At 42.8% G+C, this 19,133-nt stretch overlaps 1 protein-coding gene across 2 annotated transcripts; it reads right to left on the bottom strand.

Moving 5' to 3' along the window:
• Window positions 1-289: 289 nt before the first annotated feature.
• On the bottom strand, window positions 290-12,031 carry tfr1b (transferrin receptor 1b). Of its 2 annotated transcripts, XR_005034583.1 has the most exons (19): window positions 11,894-12,031; window positions 8,207-8,258; window positions 7,902-8,106; window positions 7,505-7,682; window positions 7,242-7,379; window positions 7,062-7,149; window positions 6,770-6,895; window positions 6,612-6,695; window positions 6,341-6,480; window positions 6,087-6,256; window positions 5,775-5,894; window positions 4,452-4,537; window positions 4,207-4,270; window positions 3,968-4,115; window positions 3,789-3,879; window positions 3,459-3,680; window positions 3,233-3,382; window positions 645-3,098; window positions 290-574 (listed from the first exon to the last, which is right to left on the bottom strand). XR_005034583.1 is itself a non-coding variant. In XM_036935025.1 (18 exons), exons 2-18 carry the CDS (start codon window positions 8,249-8,251, stop codon window positions 2,886-2,888), a joined length of 2,268 nt encoding a protein of 755 aa, XP_036790920.1. In that variant the 5' UTR covers window positions 8,252-8,258; window positions 11,894-12,031; the 3' UTR covers window positions 290-2,885. The 2 variants fall into 2 exon arrangements, 1 of the variants encoding a protein (XP_036790920.1); XM_036935025.1 differs by having other exon boundaries at window positions 290-3,098.
• Window positions 12,032-19,133: the final 7,102 nt, after the last annotated feature.

Genomic DNA, 19,133 nt, shown 5'->3' with positions numbered 1-19,133 from the left:
AACTGCATGGGTCAACAACAGACCCAGGTTTAGAAATGTTTTAGGTTCCATTAGATGCTTTTTTTCTTCTCAAATTCCCTACTGCATAAGGACCAAGCCTATACACAATCGACAGGCTAAGTTAAAATATAATTGTATTTAACTACAGGCGGGCGATATTTTTTGTTGTTGCCAATTCCCAGCAACGCTAGTGTGTAAATACTAGCGTTGCTAAAAGCAGCTAGGCAATTCGTGATTTGATAGTTAGCTAACAACCACAATTAATTATCAATAACCACACACAGTCCAGTATTGCTAAGCCAAAAGGTTTATTGAAGCGCAACAGAAAATTAGAACTCAATAGTAGAAAAACCTCTAAAAAGCACCCATACTCTGTCAGATGAACATGTATGAGTACAGACTAGCACTGACAAGTCTAACAGAAATGTTACTAGTTACCTGATTGACAGTGTGATCAATAATCAAAAGAACAAGAATATTTAGCGGACAGTTACAACAGGAGTTTCAGTGTCTGATAATTCACTGCATGGGAAAATACACAGGAATAGAATCGTATTGGCCTGAATGGGAATACCTGTTATAGGGATTGCATTTCTAAGGGAAAATACACATGAATAGAATCGTATTGGCCTGAATGGGAATACCTGTTGTAGGGATTGCATTTCTAAGGGAAAATACAGTAACATGCCATAGGACGCACAGGAGGTTGGTGGGACTTTAATTGGGGAGGACGGGCTTGTGGTAATGGCTGAAGCGGAATGGTATCAAACACATGGTTTCTATGGGTTTGATGCCATTCCAGTCGCTCCAGCCATTATTATGAGCCGGCCCCCCCCTCAGCAACCTTCACCAGTAGGTAGGACTTATCCATTACAAGTAGTTCAGAGGGGAACAAGAGCAATAGCAGGTCACACACAGAAAGGACACGCATACTAGACTGAACACAAAGAAAAATACAGTTATAAAACTCTGGGAAACACTGTTCCCGATAAGTTACTCCACCCTTCAGTGAAATATGGGAGTCACTGCCCCCGATACATACAAACACACACTGGTAGGCAAAAACTACCATCAATGCTTGTCATTATGAAAGACACTGCTCCCGATAATGGTTCAGATCAGAAATATAAACTGCTCCAAAATAACTGGTTAACAGAAATGGCTCTTTTGCTGCCTGAATGATATTATTTCAGGATATACAACTCTATATAAACTATATAAAGCTTGTTTAATAAGTTCAGCTCAAAGAGATTTGAGCCTGTTTTCCTTGATGTTGCATCTGAAATGACACCCTATTCAGTTTACTACTTTGAACCAGTCTTTTAAGGCTTTCTAAAACAGGGTGAAATCTCAAATGTGGCCCAAGTAGCTAGCTCTGACATGTTTAAAACATGCCAAATTGAACACTCTGAATTTAAGTGCATGCATTTCAGCCAATCAAAATGAAATGTGACAGTCATGACAACCGCCGCTGTCGGGGACCCAACGTTTCTGAGGCGATACCCTGTTGCTGCGGGTTTCTGTTTCCATAGTAGCGTGGTAGCAGGAGGTGGTGTATTTCTGTTAACAGAGTTGTGTATACAGAGAAAGTCTGACCATCTGTAGCTGGACAGTTTTTCAGAATGTTTCATCCGTATTAAAGGGCTTCCGTGTCGGTCTCAATATTAAACGGCAAGGCAAACTGAATATTTAAACTGTCATGGGACCTTGGGTGGTCAGACTGTCTGTTTACGTGACTCTGTTGCTTCAGCAGATGCTGCCGTAGTAGGAGACAGTATAACCGTCATAAGTCTGGAAGGCACAGCTCCCGATAACTTTATCAAAAGCCAAACGAAGGCCTACCCGTCATAAGTCTGGAAGGCACAGCTCCCGATAACTTTATCAAAAGCCAAACGAAGGCCTACCCGTCATAAGTCTGGAAGGCACAGCTCCCGATAACTTTATCAAATTAAACGATAACTTTATCAAAAGCCAAACGAAGGCCTACTATCAAAAGCCAAACGAAGGCCTACCCGCCATAAGTGTGGAAGGCACAGCTCCCGATAACTTTATCAAAGGACAAACGAAGGCCTACCCGCCATAAGTCTGGAAGGCACAGCTCCCGATAACTTTATCAAATTAAACGATAACTTTATCAAAAGCCAAACGAAGGCCTACCCGTCATAAGTCTGGAAGGCACAGCTCCCGATAACTTCTATAAAAAACGAAACGACATTTAAACATTTATAGTGAGCACTGGCACTGATAAATAAATAAATAAACTCTTAACCCAAATGAACGACATGAAACTGCCATAAATCTGGAAGGCACTGCTTCCGATAACTTCATAAATATAAACAATATCTTTATCAAACTGATAACATTTATAGTGATCTCTGCCACTGATAAATAAAATATAAATAGGCTCCAAGGGGTTAGAGGTCATCTCTGTAGTAGTGAGCAAGGCTTTAGTTGGGGGTGGAGGGGGTGAAGAGGGATCAGACAGTGATTCTTCAGGAAGTCTAGTGACTGGGTCTTCACTCGTTACAACGGTCACAAAGCCGTAATTACGGGTAAACCCCAACTATTTCTATAATTTCTCTTCTTAACATCTGATTTTAAACCTAACCACACTGCAAACATTACGCCTAATCCTAACCTTAAAATGAAGACTAAAAAGCAAATGTTCTTTTCATGAATTTTTACAAGACAAATGACTTTGTGGCTGTGATAAATAGTGACAACCCAGTGACTGACACTGGAAGGACCAACTTGAAAACAGTACTTCCTGGTCACCGTTATGACATAATCACCCCTGACAAATCCCTCGTTATCTAATCCTGGGTTTTAAAGTGAACAAGGATGAGGCTGAAGCCCCTGACACACACACACACAGTTAGACCGCGTTAGATCTGGTTGTCGCTGTCCCAGACGTCTCCAGAGAGAGCGTTGGCACAGCCCTGTACCGTCCAGGTGGCCAGGGCCAGCTGGGTCCGCAGTGCCTCCCTGTCCTCCCCCTCCAACATGGCTGCCATGGTGTGGGAACCATGGCCAAACAGCAGGTGGCGGAACGGAACCTCTTTGGGGGAGACAAACGGTGAGAGGAGGTTGTGTTCCACCTGGGCAGAGAGAGAGGAGAATCCAATGTTAGTTTATGAATCAAGACAGAACCACTAATTGACTTCTGTTCACTATAATGGCCTTGATCGGTTTAGATGACACGGGGTTGCGTGTGTGTATATGTGTATCTCACCCTCATGATGCGGTCATTGATGTTGTGGCAGGCCAGTGTGTCAGTGAGGTCGGTGTTGAGTAGTTCGGTGTTGAGGTCAGTAGCAGCTCTACTGTAGGACCCTAAGGCCATGATGAGCCAACGAGCTGACAGACCCTCGGCAGAACCATCCTGTAACACAACATAATTAGGGCTGTGCTAAAAAACAACAACAACAATGTCAACAAAATCAACCATGAAAACAAACCCGGGTGACTTGTTTGAGGCGCCGGTTGATGTTGACCACCGATTGGCTGAGAACTTTCCTGTAGCGTAGCACGTCCAGATACAGCACGTGATCGTGCACCAGTCGTAACGCCAGCTGACCTGCGACCAATCCCGCCCCAGTGGCTATGGAACCAAGGCGATGGGCAGTGGCGAAACCAAGGTATTCCTTGTTGTCAAAAGAGGTGCCGTAGTGAGGGTAGACCTACAACATAGACACAATGTTAGATCTATCTAGGTTACCCACCCCTGTATTAGAGATGGTTATCAAACCATCTGTAAACACATCCAACCCTGACAGTGTGCCTCTCACCTCCTGAGAGACGAAGCGGAAGGAGAGAGAGGGGATTCCAGAGAAGGCCAGGAACGGATATGCAGAGTCTTCCATCTGCATGGGCTTAAACCTGATATCACACACACACACACATTAGACCTACTGTACACATGTTTGGTGTGATATATCATTGGGAGTGATAGGTGAGGTGTACTCACACTGCCCTCTCAAAGTTGACTCCAGCCACATGATCATACAGAGACTTCCCAGACTCTCCAAAACCAATGGGATTCTTCACCTCCTTCATGGTTCTTTCCAGAAGGCTGTGGAGCAGGGGACTGGCAGATGCGTTCACAGCATAATTTCCTGAGGATCACATCCACACACGTATATAAAAAAAATACTTTATGAAGTATTTTGGTGGTGTGTGTGTGTGTGTGTGTATACACACACTCACCCGTGACTACTCCGTCCAGGCTGATGTAGGTGACAACTCTTCTGTCCAGAGAGGAGAGGTAACCCTGGAGAGGAACACACACGGCATTAAATATTGCACACTGCTAAATATCACACACTGCTACTTTAGAGGCTGGTCCAATCAGTGCCGTCCAGCGACATATTTTTCTCATCAAATGCCGTTAGCTGAAACACTACCTTATCCTGATGAACTTTCTACACATAGTGCGTTTGTGCAGTGCTCACCTCCAGCCACTCTGTAGCTCCAACACTGCCGTACTCTCCTGCACTCCAACTGGCAAACACCAGACTCCTCCTGGGACGGAAACCATCTACACACACAGACGTCAGAATGTGTGTGTGTGTTAAAATGCATTGGTGTGTGTGTGTGTGTGTGTGTGTTAAAATGCATTGGTGTGTGTGTGTGTGTGTGTGTTCAAATGCATTGGTGTGTGTGTGTGTGTGTGTGTGTGTGTTCAAATGCATTGGTGTGTGTGTGTGTGTTCAAATGCATTGGTGTGTGTGTGTGTGTTCAAATGCATTGGTGTGTGTGTGTGTGTGTTCAAATGCATTGGTGTGTGTGTGTGTGTGTTCAAATGCATTGGTGTGTGTGTGTGTGTGTGTTCAAATGCATTGGTGTGTGTGTGTGTGTGTGTTCAAATGCATTGGTGTGTGTGTGTGTGTGTGTTCAAATGCATTGGTGTGTGTGTGTGTTCAAATGCATTGGTGTGTGTGTGTGTTCAAATGCATTGGTGTGTGTGTGTGTGTTCAAATGCATTGGTGTGTGTGTGTGTGTTCAAATGCATTGGTGTGTGTGTGTGTGTTCAAATGCATTGGTGTGTGTGTGTGTGTGTTCAAATGCATTGGTGTGTGTGTGTGTGTGTGTGTGTGTTAAAATGCATTGGTGTGTGTGTGTGTGTGTGTTAAAATGTATTGGTGTGTGTGTGTGTGTGGGTGTGTGTGTTAAAATGCATTGGTGTGTGTGTGTGTGTGTGTTAAAATGCATTGGTGTGTGTGTGTGTGTGTGTGTTAAAATGCATTGGTGTGTGTGTGTGTGTGTGTGTTAAAATGCATCGGTGTGTGTGTGTGTGTGTGTGTTAAAATGCATTGGTGTGTGTGTGTGTGTGTGTGTTAAAATGCATTGGTGTGTGTGTGTGTGTGTGTGTTAAAATGCATTGGTGTGTGTGTGTGTGTGTGTGTTAAAATGCATTGGTGTGTGTGTGTGTGTGTGTTAAAATGCATTGGTGTGTGTGTGTGTGTGTGTTAAAATGCATTGGTGTGTGTGTGTGTGTGTTAAAATGCATTGGTGTGTGTGTTAAAACGCATTGGTGTGTGTGTGTTAAAACGCATTGGTGTGTGTGTGTGTGTGTTCAAATGCATTGGTGTGTGTGTGTGTGTGTTCAAATGCATTGGTGTGTGTGTGTGTGTGTGTGTTAAAATGCATTGGTGTGTGTGTGTGTGTTAAAATGCATTGGTGTGTGTGTGTGTGTGTGTGTGTTAAAATGCATTGGTGTGTGTGTGTTAAAACGCATTGGTGTGTGTGTGTGTTAAAATGCATTGGTGTGTTACCTGTGTGCACCATCTCAGACACAGCTCTAGCCAGCTCCAGCAGCAGTGTGGTCCCGACAGTGGCTTTAGCATAGCCTGGACCCCACGCATCCCTCTGAGCCCCCAGTACCACGTACCGACCTACACACAAGAAAATTAACACAAAACCCTGTCACTAGTACACACACTGTGCATAGAGATTAAACATTGCTCCTAAAACTGTAGTGTTCATAGATAGACCACTCAAAAAGACTGTGTGCCTCGGTTGGAAAGAGCATTGTGTTAACCACGCCATGGTCCTAGGCTCGATTCCTGCTGGGGTCACACACGTACCTGGCTCAGTGAAGCCCTTGATGACTCCAAAGACGTTGTGTATCTCGGTGTCCTGCAGCACGTTGTTCACCTCCACTGTGACATCCTCACTACTGGCCCCTCCCAGGGTGTACTTCACATTGTCCAGTTTTCCTTTAAAACTGGGAGGAGAATCAGGCCCACCTATACGTCTGGGGAGAGAGAGACACACAGTTAGGCGTAAGTGTGTGTGTGTGTGTGTGTGTGTGTGTGTGTGTGAGAGAGAGAGGTCTTACTTTAGTATCTTGACAGCAGTCTGAGCAGTAATGCTTTGGGCCAGTACACTGGGCAGACCAGAGGACTGGGTGGGAGGGAACTGGGTGTGGTTGAAGGAGGGGAACCCTGGAGTATAGGGGTCTCCAGAACCTAGATGGACCTACAGGAAAACGTCACACAATCAGAGCTACGACATCAGAACTAAAGGGCTGCAGTTGAAGCAGCACCTCTGGATCAGGCTCAGTAATCATCAATAAGATTCACCCTGGAGTGGTGTGTGTGTGTACTCACATGCCCATATAGTTCAGTAGTTTCATTCTTGTGTTCAGGGTAAATCAACACAGCAGATACCCCCAATGCAGCTACATTAGCCACCTGAAACACAAACGCAGGTAAGAACACCAAAATCCACTGTTACATATTGTATCGCGCACACACACACACCATACCTGCTGTGCCAGGCTGATCTGTCCTGAAGCTCTCAGTAGAATCACGGTGCCGTTCAGCTCAACCTTCAGAGTCTGTAGCAGTGCCAAGTCCTCCTGACTCCCATAGTTGCCATACACTGCCTTGCCCTGCAGACACACAAAACAATTCCCCCTTGTGAGATTCAGGCAACAACTGTGATTGCGAACATTAAGTGGCAGAAAACATGTTACAACATGTCCCTTTAAAAGCGTTTAACCTTAGATTATATTGGGCCAAAATATCATCAGTCAATGTGGACATTGATTGGCTGACCTTTGCTTTTCCTGTGGCGCTATAGGCCAGATAGCCCTTAGGCTGGCACACCTCATCTTGGCCAATCAGTACACGGTTTGGCTTCTCACTGTGGGGAAAGGGGATTGGAGGGGAGACCGTTAGAAGCTAAGTGGAATTTTGCGTGTGCGAGACAGAGTATGTGTGTGTACGAGTGAGTACCTGTTGGGCATCTGTAGTTGGACATAGTGTGTGTCAGTCCAGGGCTCCATCTCCAGACTCTTAAAGCTTTCCAACACACGATTTCCCAGAAGGTTGTCTCCAGTGCTCCCTGCTGTGTGATCTGTCTGTTCAACATCACTGCACAGAGACAGAAAGAGAAACAGAGAAAGTCAGAAACCGACAGAAAGAAAGACAGACAGACATACAAACAGAGAGAGAGACAGGACAGTTTAGTTAATTAGTCTTTTCAGGTGTGTGTCTACCTCAGTCTGCTGTTGAAGGCGTCAGGAGTCAGTCTCCGTGCCAGCAGGTTGGTGATGTTGGTCCAGGATAGAGAGTATTCTACTATAGCCTTCTTAGCCACGCCCTCTTCCGGTTCAGAATCACAAGGGATTGGCTCCTGGAGAGGAGAACGGTGGCTCACATAGCCAATCAGATAACCTGAAACAGAGACGAGGCAGGGGTTGGTTAAAGAGAGAAGGTTTGTTTTGCTTCACCCAGTTCCCTGGGTGGGTGTAGATTTTACTTTAGGACCAATGGAATGGGCTAAAACACACAAATTCTGCCCACCCTGGGCACCGCGCAATGCAAGACGAATTCACCCAGGGAGCGAGGGCGAGTGTGACAAAGACATAAGAGAGAGTGAAGAAGACTATGCACCGATGATGAAGATAAAGAGGATTCCAAGGGCCAGATAACACATGCGGTAGTTCCGCTTGGGGCGGGGCCTGTAGGAGGGCGAGCCCCCTGGTTGGCCTGCCTGCTCAGAGGGGGCGTGGTCATCTATGTCATCAGACAGCTTCACCTCCACGTGGCTCTCTCCGTCTGACTGCAGAGTGAAGGGGCTGTACCGCTCACTCTTAAACTACACACACAAAAGAAAGTGGGGGAGAGAAAATAGAGAAATTATGTGTTTGTTGGGGTCTGAGGCCAATATTGGGTGCGTGTACTTGAGAGATGCTCACCATTTTGGAAAGCGACGACCTCACTTGATTAACAGTTGCTGCCATTGTAAATCTTGAGGAAAGAGGCAATGAGAGGGCAAGAGGGTGAGAAGGGCACTGAAAGAAACAGGGAAGGTTAGTCTAAAGTCATTTTTGAGCTTATATCCTCATTCCGTTCCTCTCCCTTCTCCCTGAAGTTTGCATTAGAGGTGTTCACGGGTCCAAAAAGAAAGTTGGAGCCGTTCCAATAAGGACCTGGGGCTTTCTCACCCGGACCCGATATGTATAAATAAAATCAAAATAAATAAATATAAAAAAAGACCCATTCCAAACGGACCTGAGGACAGCTAGACAATTCCGAAGTTTCTAAAACTGTTTGAATGATGTCTGAGTATAACAGAACTCATATGGCAGGCAAAAATCTGAGAAGAAATCCAAACAGGAAGTGGGAAATCTGAGGTTGGTTGATTATCAACCCAGTCCCTATTGAATACACCGTGGGATATTGGTTATGTTGACCTTAAACCTTCCACTTATTGAAGATTTATGATAACAACATCCTAAAGATTGATTCTATACTTAGTTTGAAATGTTTCTAAGACCTGTAATATAACTTTTTGTCCGACGTTCGGCTGGACCTGCACAAGCGTTTGGATTTGTGTACTAAACGCGCTAACAAAAGTAGCTACTTGGACATAAATAATGGACATTATCGAACAAAACAAACATTTAATTGTGGAACTAGGATTCCTGGGAGCGCATTCTGACGAAGATCATCAAAGGTAAAGGAATATTTATAATGTTATTTCTGACTTCTGTTGACTCCAACATGGCGGATACATTTTTTGCTTTTTCTGAGCACCGTCTCAGTTTATTGCATGGTTTGCTTTTTCCGTAAAGTTTTTTAAAAAATCTGACACAGCGGTTGCAGAGGTACATGTATATTTCCATGTCTAACAATTGTATTTTCATCGACATCTATAATGAGTATTTCTGTCAAATGACGTGGCTCTCTGCAATACCACCGGATGTTTTTGGAACTAGTGAACGTAACGCGCCAATGTATACTGAGATTTTGTTTATATAAATATGAACTTTATCAAACATAACATACATGTATTGTGTAACATGAAGTCCTATGAGTGTCATCTGATGAAGATCGTCAAAGGTTAGTGATTAATTTGATCTATATTTGTGCTTTTTGTGACTTCTCTTTGGCTGGAAAAATGGCTGTGTTTTTCTGTGAGTTGGTGGTGACCTAACAATCGTTTGTGGTGCTTTCGGCTGTAAAGCCTATTTGAAATCGGACACTGTGGTGGGATAAACAACAAGATTGTCTTTAAAACGGTATAAGATACATGTAATGTTTGAGGAATTTTAATTATGAGATTTCTGTTGTTTTGAATTTGGCGCCCTACACTTTCACTGGCTGTTGTCATATCGACCCCGTTAATTAACGGGATTGCAGCCCTAAGAAGTTAAAGTAGCTAACGTTAGCTAGGTGGGCTAACTGAGGCTGCAGTGCCTGCACTTTCTGATCCTACAGTTACAAATAACTCCATTCTTAACATTAAGTAACCTGCCCGTTGGCTCTTAGGCTACAATGACTGTCCTTCTCCTTTTAATTCTGTAATTTTAACTCCATCTTCCGTTGATTAGATATCTCCTTACTTTTGCCACACATGGAACGAGGCTCTATGACGTAAATTTCCAATTTGATAATTCATGATTGGCCAACAACAAGCTACCATGCTCCACTCTCGCGTAAAGCAAGAGCAATTGCATAAATTATTAAATTCATCTCTCTCTACTGCAGCATTCCCAGATCTGTAAAGGCCCTTCCGGACAAGTCAGCTAAAATGACATATACCCTAGATCTATGACAATCATATCAGATGCAACCCAGAACCACAACATTCTTTAGAATTCTGGATCCAGAGCCACCCGAGTCCTGTATTGGGTCTGGGTATTCGAGTACAGGTGGATCCATGAAGAATTCTGAAGAGGTACACTCTTCACTCCCTCTCATGGTTTAATATCATTGGATTGGTGTAAGCAATAGGCAATACAGAATTTCCATAATTTAACACATTAAGGTGGAGGGAATGAATAAACCCTTCATGGAGAATAGGGCTGTACTGTAGACACAAAACAGATCAGTCATTTACTGAACCAGTGATAAGCATCAGGCCCAGGAATATTTGTTGCGTAAATACAGAGTTTAGTTCTGTCAAGCAGCACAGGTTGCTTCAGGCAGGAAGTTACAATCAAAGCCACAAATGGAGACAGAGATACTTCTGCTACCAACCAACATGAGGTGACGCAACACAAGAAATGATCACACACAGACAGCAGGCAGACCTTTTCTATCTCTTCCCCTCTCCCTAACCTTGCTAAGACTCAACACTAGACCGTGGCCTTCTCTCACACTGGAGACAAAACACACACACACACAAATAACAAAACTTGAGAAACTGATAGTCACAGCATCAAAGTCCATACAGCACAAACAGATCTGGGGCAAGGCTAAGAAACTCACGGCATCAACTGAGAATTATTCATCTTTAATCTGCCTCTGAGTGGGGCGTAGCCAAGTCAGAACCAGTTAACTATACATACATTTCTCCCGCCGTTTCCTTGCGGTTGGCAAGAGAGAACACACACACCCATCAGAAACAGTTTTACACCCCAACACACCCACCCACCATGAGTGTCACAAGTATAGCACACTTAAGACATTTTAGTCATTCTTATGCAAAGCGACTTACACGTTAAATACACATTTTTTAAAGTATTTAAAAAAGTGCCTTTCTCAAAAGGGTACATCTACACATTTTTCACCTAGTCGGCTCGGGGATTAGAGGCTTCAGAGAACCAGGACCCCTATACCAAATATACAGACACGCTTTTTGGAATCATGAGGAGTTAAGACACAGTAATCCCCATCTTCTTCATCATGTCCAGCTAAATCAGTTTATGTTAGGTAATAATAATTATACTGAGATGTCTCTCTCATGGCTACATTACGTATGATATTTCCTATGGTTGCCAACACTACACGTCAGCAGAGATCATTTATAGTATGGCTTTGACAGCCCTAACTATACCATCAAGGTCAGAGCTGGCACTTCCTGGTCGTCAATGACTGTGCACATAGAGGAAGCCATTGCTATAAAATTAATCTGCCAGATGTCCATATAATGATTTCTACAACTACAATTTAACAGTGCAGATTGAAATATTAGGAGTTAGCTAAAAGACGTACCTAGTTTGATTAGAAGCTGAGACCATTTAAGATGTCTATGGCAAGGAAGTCGTATTGACTGGCAGGCCTGGCTAAAGCGACCATGTTGCTTTTATGGCTAACTTACCCTGGCTAATAATAAGCATAGACATCTAGCTACATTATTATGTTCATGCATGTCATTATGACAACTTGAAATGGATTTATCGATAAAATGCTAGCTAGCTATAGTTAACTTTAACTAGCTAACGTTGCAGACAGACACAGTAGCTAACCTCGATGCAACCAATAGTTTTTACAGTCCAGCACAATGTAAAAACCCTATTGGTTGCATCGAAGCTAATTTATAGCTAAGTCACCTCAGCTATCTACAGCTTATCAGTAGATAAAAACAATGCAATAAAAGTGACTGTTGAATAAAACTATATTTAGTTAGCTAGCTTGCTACACAGTCATATTCTCACCTCTCTCCGCCGATCCACGTGCTCTGCTCTCTTCACTCGAACTGGCAACCTTCACTGGAAGAGTGCTTGGCGGTACTTCCGGTATGTCGTACCCCTGCCGCCAAAAAATTATGGAACGAAATGGATTTTGGCTGACATTCTGCAAATTCGATCAAACATTTGATGTCAATAGTTTTCTATTCCCAAAACTAAAATATGTTATGTAAAGAGTGGACATTTTGCAAGTTTTAAAAAATCGCGTTGTTCAGGAGTGCAAAGGTGAATTGAGTTATTACGCACATTTCAGTAGGCGTTCCCTAACGGAAATATGCAGATGAGCCCAGTTCTAAATGCTCTTTTAGTTATAAAGATCTTTGGTACCACCACAGATAGAACAATGAGGTTAGTTGAAAAAATATGTTTTATAATTATCTGAAGATAGATCACAGCGGAGCAAATACATCATAGTGGGTAGAACAAGCAAGGAAGTGGGCAGAGCCATGCACGAGTTAGTAAGATCCTATTGGCGCGTTCGAGCATTATTTGCATATTTCCGTTAGGGAATGCCTACTATGTGCGCATGTGCAATAACTAAATTCAAACGTTCTATCGAAGCCATCTCGCGCCGTCTTCTCACACTGCTTGGCACTGAGCTCTCTCTCATCACCATATCTGGTGGTGAGTGGAAATGCCAACAGGGTGCTTTAGATGTATACATCCAGTGATACAGCGGTCTCATTGTTCTATCTGTGGTACCATCCTCCTCCCGGGCTCCCCATCCCCTCCCCACACACCACCCTGATAATGTGCTTTTAGGATCTTTAGCTACTAGAGTGACATTAGAGGGCTTGCAGTTGACGTACGACGCCTCCTAGCGGCCATGTTGGAAGACCCCCGCATTAATATTTCTGAAAATAACAGCCAAGTGGCTACCCCAAACTGCATGAAAATATTGCCTAAATCTAGTTGATTCGTCACCACGGTAATTTTCTGTAAAGTATTTGGCTGCTCTAACAAGGAAGGACAGACAATGGGGAAAAAATATGCTTACAGATTCCCCACAATCATGAAACACCATTGGTGAAACCAAGATAAGACTCAAGAATGGTCAGAAAAGTGAAGAAACTTATTTGCCCGTCAAGACCTGAACCCAGACAGCTGTCAATAACAGGTCTGCTACGATCATGTCATCACTGGTAAGTCAAGTCTGATCGATTTCGAGTTTAGTTAAGCTGTTATGCTAACCAGGTGTAAGTGAGGACTTGATGTATTCTTTAGGTTAGGTTTTACTTCATGTGTTCGCTCCCATGTGCTGGTAAGGGCACAGATGACAGACAGGTAGGATTCCAGTTGAGGTGGTTTAATAATGCTGAAGATGCACAGGCACAGAACAGCACCGCATAGTGTATGTAGTATGGGTGGGCTAAGGCACTTAGTGGTCTTGCAACTTGCTTCAACCAAAGTGTGTGTGTGTGGTCTGCAAGAGAGAAATAAAGATACAATAGTGAATGACAGAATATAATCTCCACATCTCTTATAAACAATATGCATGGCTAGTACATGACTATGATGACAATGTTATACAGGACCATACAGCGCAATACAACGTGACTCTACTCATTTTAGATCTATGGGGTGCTGCTGCACGTGTACTACAAAGCATAGCACCATCATCTTCAGTACAGGGCTACAACTGCACAATGAACTTGAATACCTCTAAACAGTGAAATACAATGATGATAATGATGTAATGATGTAATGATGATAATAATGATAATGATGTAGCATACACATATACAATTACAGGGCATATAAACGACGCACCGGGGGACATTATCCTAAACAAATACTGGATTAAATGTCCGAAATGATAAGACAACCATTACAGAGCTAGCCAGCTCAAAATAGCTAGCAGTAGAAACTACAATTAGCATAACCATAAATATGACATTAATGTCACAGTGCATTTTCAGACATAAACACCTGAAAGATATGAAATATGTACTTAAATATCAACAAGGACGCACACTGGTCTTGGCTAACAAAATGAAAGATAACTGATGGAAAAACACAAGGATGGCTAGAACTTTGTCTCACTTGACTTCTCTCGAGCTAATCTTCTTCTCTGAGCTGGAGATCGCCCAGCATGCTCTGCTCCACTTGACCGGTGGGTGGAGCTACAACTCTCATATGATGAATTAACATTACCGATATGATTACCTACAAATACTTCACAGTCTTTTGTACACCAGGTTAGCCAAAATTAGCTAGATAGCTTGTAGTTTAGCAATTAGCATGTGTCGCGTGAGTTTAAAGTTTTGGGGAAGCTATTTTTCACCATAAAAATGCACCTTTATAAGAATGGATTACATGCCTCTATCATTGCATTTGCAGACAAATGTAAGCCTACTATTCCTAATGTTATGAATAGATTAGATATTAATAGCCTAAATTATCACTAAGCGCTTAATTTAGTGGCATAGGCTACCATCGTATTAAAAGAGATTCAGCTAATTTCTCCAGTCATATAATGTGTAGTAGAATTCCATGAAATGTTATCAAAGGCCACATTTTTCCTGTGCGAAGGAAACGTTTCTGAAAAAGGGGTCCTGGCTAAAAGGAATCCAGCTTTGGTCAAATTGTCAAAAGTAATTTTTGTTCATTTTAACTAACCATAACCCTTTTCATAACCTTAACCTAATTCTCCTAACCTGCTACGAAAATGTAAAATAAGATGTGTTGTGGAATATCTAATCAAAAGGGAAGAGAGACTGCAGATTCATTCAAACAACACTTTATTATACGATTTGCAAAAATGAAGCGTATCAACCATCACCAAGAATGGCTCAGAGTTGAAAGCTTAACAAACATTTTTTTACATTTTATTTATTTTACCTTTATTTAACCAGGTAGGCAAGTTGAGAACAAGTTCTCATTTACAATTGCGACCTGGCCAAGATAAAGCAAAGCAGTTCGACAGATACAACAACACAGAGTTACACATGGAGTAAAACAAACATACAGTCAATAATAAAGTATAAACAAGTCTATATACAATGTGAGCAAATGAGGTGAGAAGGGAGGTAAAGGCAAAAAAGGCCTTGGTGGCAAGGTAAATACAATATAGCAAGTAAAACACTGGAATGGTAGTTTTGCAATGGAAGAATGTGCAAAGTAGAAATAAAAATAATGGGGTGCAAAGGAGCAAAATAAATAAATAAATTAAATACAGTTGGGAAAGAGGTAGTTGATAGGGCTAAATTATAGGTGGGCTATGTACAGGTGCAGTAATCTGTGAGCTGCTCTGACAGTTGGTGCTTAAAGCTAGTGAGGGAGATAAGTGTTTCCACATAACATAGCAAACATAGCCAGGTCTCTGCTTTTATTGAGAAAATACAACCCCTTTCTGTATACGTGGCAGTCAGCAGATACACAACGAATTACGTTTTACACACGGTGTAGACTTAAGATAGCACAAGGTTGACAGCCTGAGGGCTCAACCGTCTAATTGCATTCACAACAAACACTATAGCTGCATTACAAACACTGAAAAGACACACCCTCTCCCCTCAGCCTTCAAATTAAGTGGACACTTCTGATGACGCATCATGACGTCTGACGAGTTTACACTTGCAGGGTGAGGGAGGAAGGAATTAATTTTAAATGGACCGCCCATGCCTGGAAATTCATCACCCGTTTGTGTGTTTTTTTTGTGGGTGCTTTATATGCGCTACAGTCAATTATGATTGCATGTCTACTTATATTAATAATTATATAGTTATTATAAACTGGGTGGTTCGAGCTCTGAATGCTGATTGGCTGACAGCTGTGGTACAGTGGGGCAAAAAAGTATTTAGTCAGCCACCAATTGTGCAAGTTCTCCTGCTTAAAAAGATGAGAGAGGCCTGTAATTTTCATCATAGGTACACTTCAACTATGACAGACAAAATTAGGAAAAAAAATCCAGAAAATCACATTGTAGGATTTTTAATGAATTTATTTGCAAATTGTGGTGGAAAATAAGTATTTGGTCAATAACAAAAGTTTATCTCAATACTTTGTTATATACCCTTTGTTGGCAATGACAGAGGTCAAACGTTTTCTGTAAGTCTTCACAAGGTTTTCACACACTGTTGCTGGTATTTTGGCCCATTCCTCCATGCAGATCTCCTCTAGAGCAGTGATGTTTTGGGGCTGTTGCTGGGCAACACGGACTTTCAACTCTCTCCAAAGATTGTCTATGGGGTTGAGATCTGGAGACTGGCTAGGCCACTCCAGGACCTTGAAATGCTTCTTACGAAGCCACTCCTTCGTTGCCCAGGCGGTGTGTTTGGGATCATTGTCATGCTGAAAGACCCAGCCACGTTTCATCTTCAATGCCCTTGCTGATGGAAGGAGGTTTTCACTCAAAATCTCACGATACATGGCCCCATTCATTCTTTCCTTTACACGGATCAGTCATCCTGGTCCCTCCACATGCTTCACAGTAGGTATGGTGTTCTTTGGATGCAACTCTTTGTCCTCCAAACACGACGAGTTGAGTTTTTACCAAAAAGTTATATTTTGGTTTCATCTGACCATATGACATTCTCCCAATCTTCTTCTGGATCATCCAAATGCTCTCTAGCAAACTTCAGATGGGCCTGGACATGTACTGGCTTAAGCAGGGGGACACGTCTGGCACTGCAGGATTTGAGTCCCTGGCGGCGTAGTGTGTTACTGATGGTTGGCTTTGTTACTTTGGTCCCAGCTCTCTGCAGGTCATTCACTAGGTCCCCCCGTGTGGTTCTGGGATTTTTGCTCACCGTCCTTGTGATCATTTTGACCCCACGGGGTGAGATCTTGTGTGTAGTCCCAGATTGAGGGAGATTATTAGTGGGGTTGTATGTCTTCCATTTCCTAATAATTGCTCCCACAGTTGATTTATTCAAACCAAGCTGCTTATCTATTGCAGATTCAGTCTTTCCAGCCTGGTGCAGGTCTACAATTTTGTTTCTGGTGTCCTTTGACAGCTCTTTGGTCTTGGCCATAGTGGAGTTTGGAGTGTGACTGTTTGAGGTTGTGGACAGGTGTCTTTTATACTGATAACAAGTTCAAACAGGTGCCATTAATACAGGTAACGAGTGGAGGACAGAGGAGCCTCTTAAAGACAAAGTTACAGGTCTGTGAGAGCCAGAAATCTTGCTTGTTTGTAGGTGACCAAATACTTATTTTCCACCATAATTTGCAAATAAATTCATTAAAAATCCTACAATGGGGGGGATGAAAATGGCGCCGTAGAGAGAACACGGTGTTTCAGCGAGCTCTCGTGGCATTCGTAAATTTATATTTTTACATTAATCTCCTAGCTTGAAAAAGTGGTGGAATTGGCTAAACAAGTTACCATATAATGAGTCTTGACGACTTTTTCGCAAAAATCTCCGACAACATGCCCAACAGAACTACTAAGAAGTCGACCAAAACCCCCACCCCTGTGGATGTGCATGAGGAGCTAGCTAACGTTAGCGAGGCTAGCACCATTGAGGATACAGGCACAATGGACCTGGTGATTCAAAAGATGACTGATAACATTACTAAAGTGATCGATGCTAAGATAAGAACGGTCTTGGAAGCAATAGCAGGCCATTCAGCTGAACTACAGAGGGTTGTGGAACGTGTTGTTGAGGCGGAAGGAAGAATTGATACAGTGGAAACTTCAACTACATCTATGGACGCTAAGCTAAAAGCACTTGAGAAACAGGTGCGCGAAATGGCGGAGCACATTGACGACTTGGATAATCGAGGACGCAGATGCAATATTCGGGTTGTGGGACTCCCGGAAAATTCTGAAGGGACACGTTCGGTAAAATTCTTTGAGGAATGGATCCCTGGCTACCTACAAATGGACACTAAGGCTGGCCGTGTGAAGCTGGACAGAGCCCATCGCTCTCAAGCACCGATACCCGGTCCCAATCAGCGCCCACGGCCGGTGATTATAAAGTTCCACAACTTCACCGACAAGCAGCGCGTCATGGATGCGGCTAGAAACATCGGCTCTGATGGTAGTCAACGTAAAAGTCCCAGGGTTTTATTCTTCAATGATTATTCCACGGCGGTTGTACGAAGACGCAAAGCGTTTGATGAGGCGAAGGCTCGACTCAGGAGAATGAAGATGGACTACGCACTGTTGTACCCGGCCACATTGAAGATTATGGTCAACGGATCACCTAAAAAGCTCTACACACCTGAAGAGGCTGCTGCGTTTATTGACTCTCTCGGGTAAATAACTTTTAAGCTGCACCTCAGCAGCATTGGATAACTTTGTTTATTTTTGGTTGAATCTGATCATGAAACAGTGACGTGAGTCCTCACGTACTTCGGCTCAGTAATATTCGTATCTTTATTATTTTTCTTGCTAAAGTAATAGCCGCTATAGCTCAGGCTGAGATATGTGTGAATCCATATTGGTGCCCAGGTTTGGTGTTAGGTGGAAGAGCCTCAATATTCTCCTACTGATTTTCTTTTCCATACATATAAAGGATGAGGCTATGGAGCGGCAATGCAGACTTAAGAGTCTACATTTGAGAGTTGAAATCCCCTGCATGTTAGCTAGTGGGAAAACCCCCTTTTGGATCTTTACATGTTTAATTTTTGGGTTTAGTATAGTTCGAGTTCAGGGTTCATATCGTTTGTTTATGCTCAGTGAGACGGAGGAGAGTTCAACACATGGAAAAAGGTACCACCCCACTTTTACAGTGGGATTCAGTCTGGATATTGAGTGGTCAAGATACAATGGCAGGTAATGGACTGCGTGTATGTACATGGAACATTAGAGGGAGCCATAACCCCATTAAGAGGAAGAAGGTACTATCTTTTTTGAAAAAAGAAAATATTGATATTGCCCTGTTGCAAGAAACTCATTTGGAGGATAAGGAGCACCTGAAATTACAACAAGGGGGGTTTGGTCAAGTGTTTTTCTCATCATTTACATCCAGAAGTAGAGGGGTAGCAATTCTGGTGAAAAAGAACTTACCACTTAAGGTCTTGAATTATGTGAAAGATAAATTTGGTCGCTTTGTTATAATTAATGGTACTTTACAAGGGCAGAACATTTCTATAATGAATATTTACTTCCCCCCTGCTCACCCCCCTGATTTCCTCACTAAGGTGTTTCTAGACTTTTCAGAATTAAACTCAGACACTGCAGTGGTTGGAGGAGATTTTAACTGCTTGTTGAACCCCCTTATTGATAGGTTCCCCAGCGGTTTAGCTTCACTCTCTC

This window comes from Oncorhynchus mykiss, chromosome 11 (assembly GCF_013265735.2).
Source record: "Oncorhynchus mykiss isolate Arlee chromosome 11, USDA_OmykA_1.1, whole genome shotgun sequence".
Classification (NCBI taxonomy): domain Eukaryota; kingdom Metazoa; phylum Chordata; class Actinopteri; order Salmoniformes; family Salmonidae; genus Oncorhynchus; species Oncorhynchus mykiss.
This window is presented reverse-complemented; position numbering and strand designations above follow the sequence as displayed.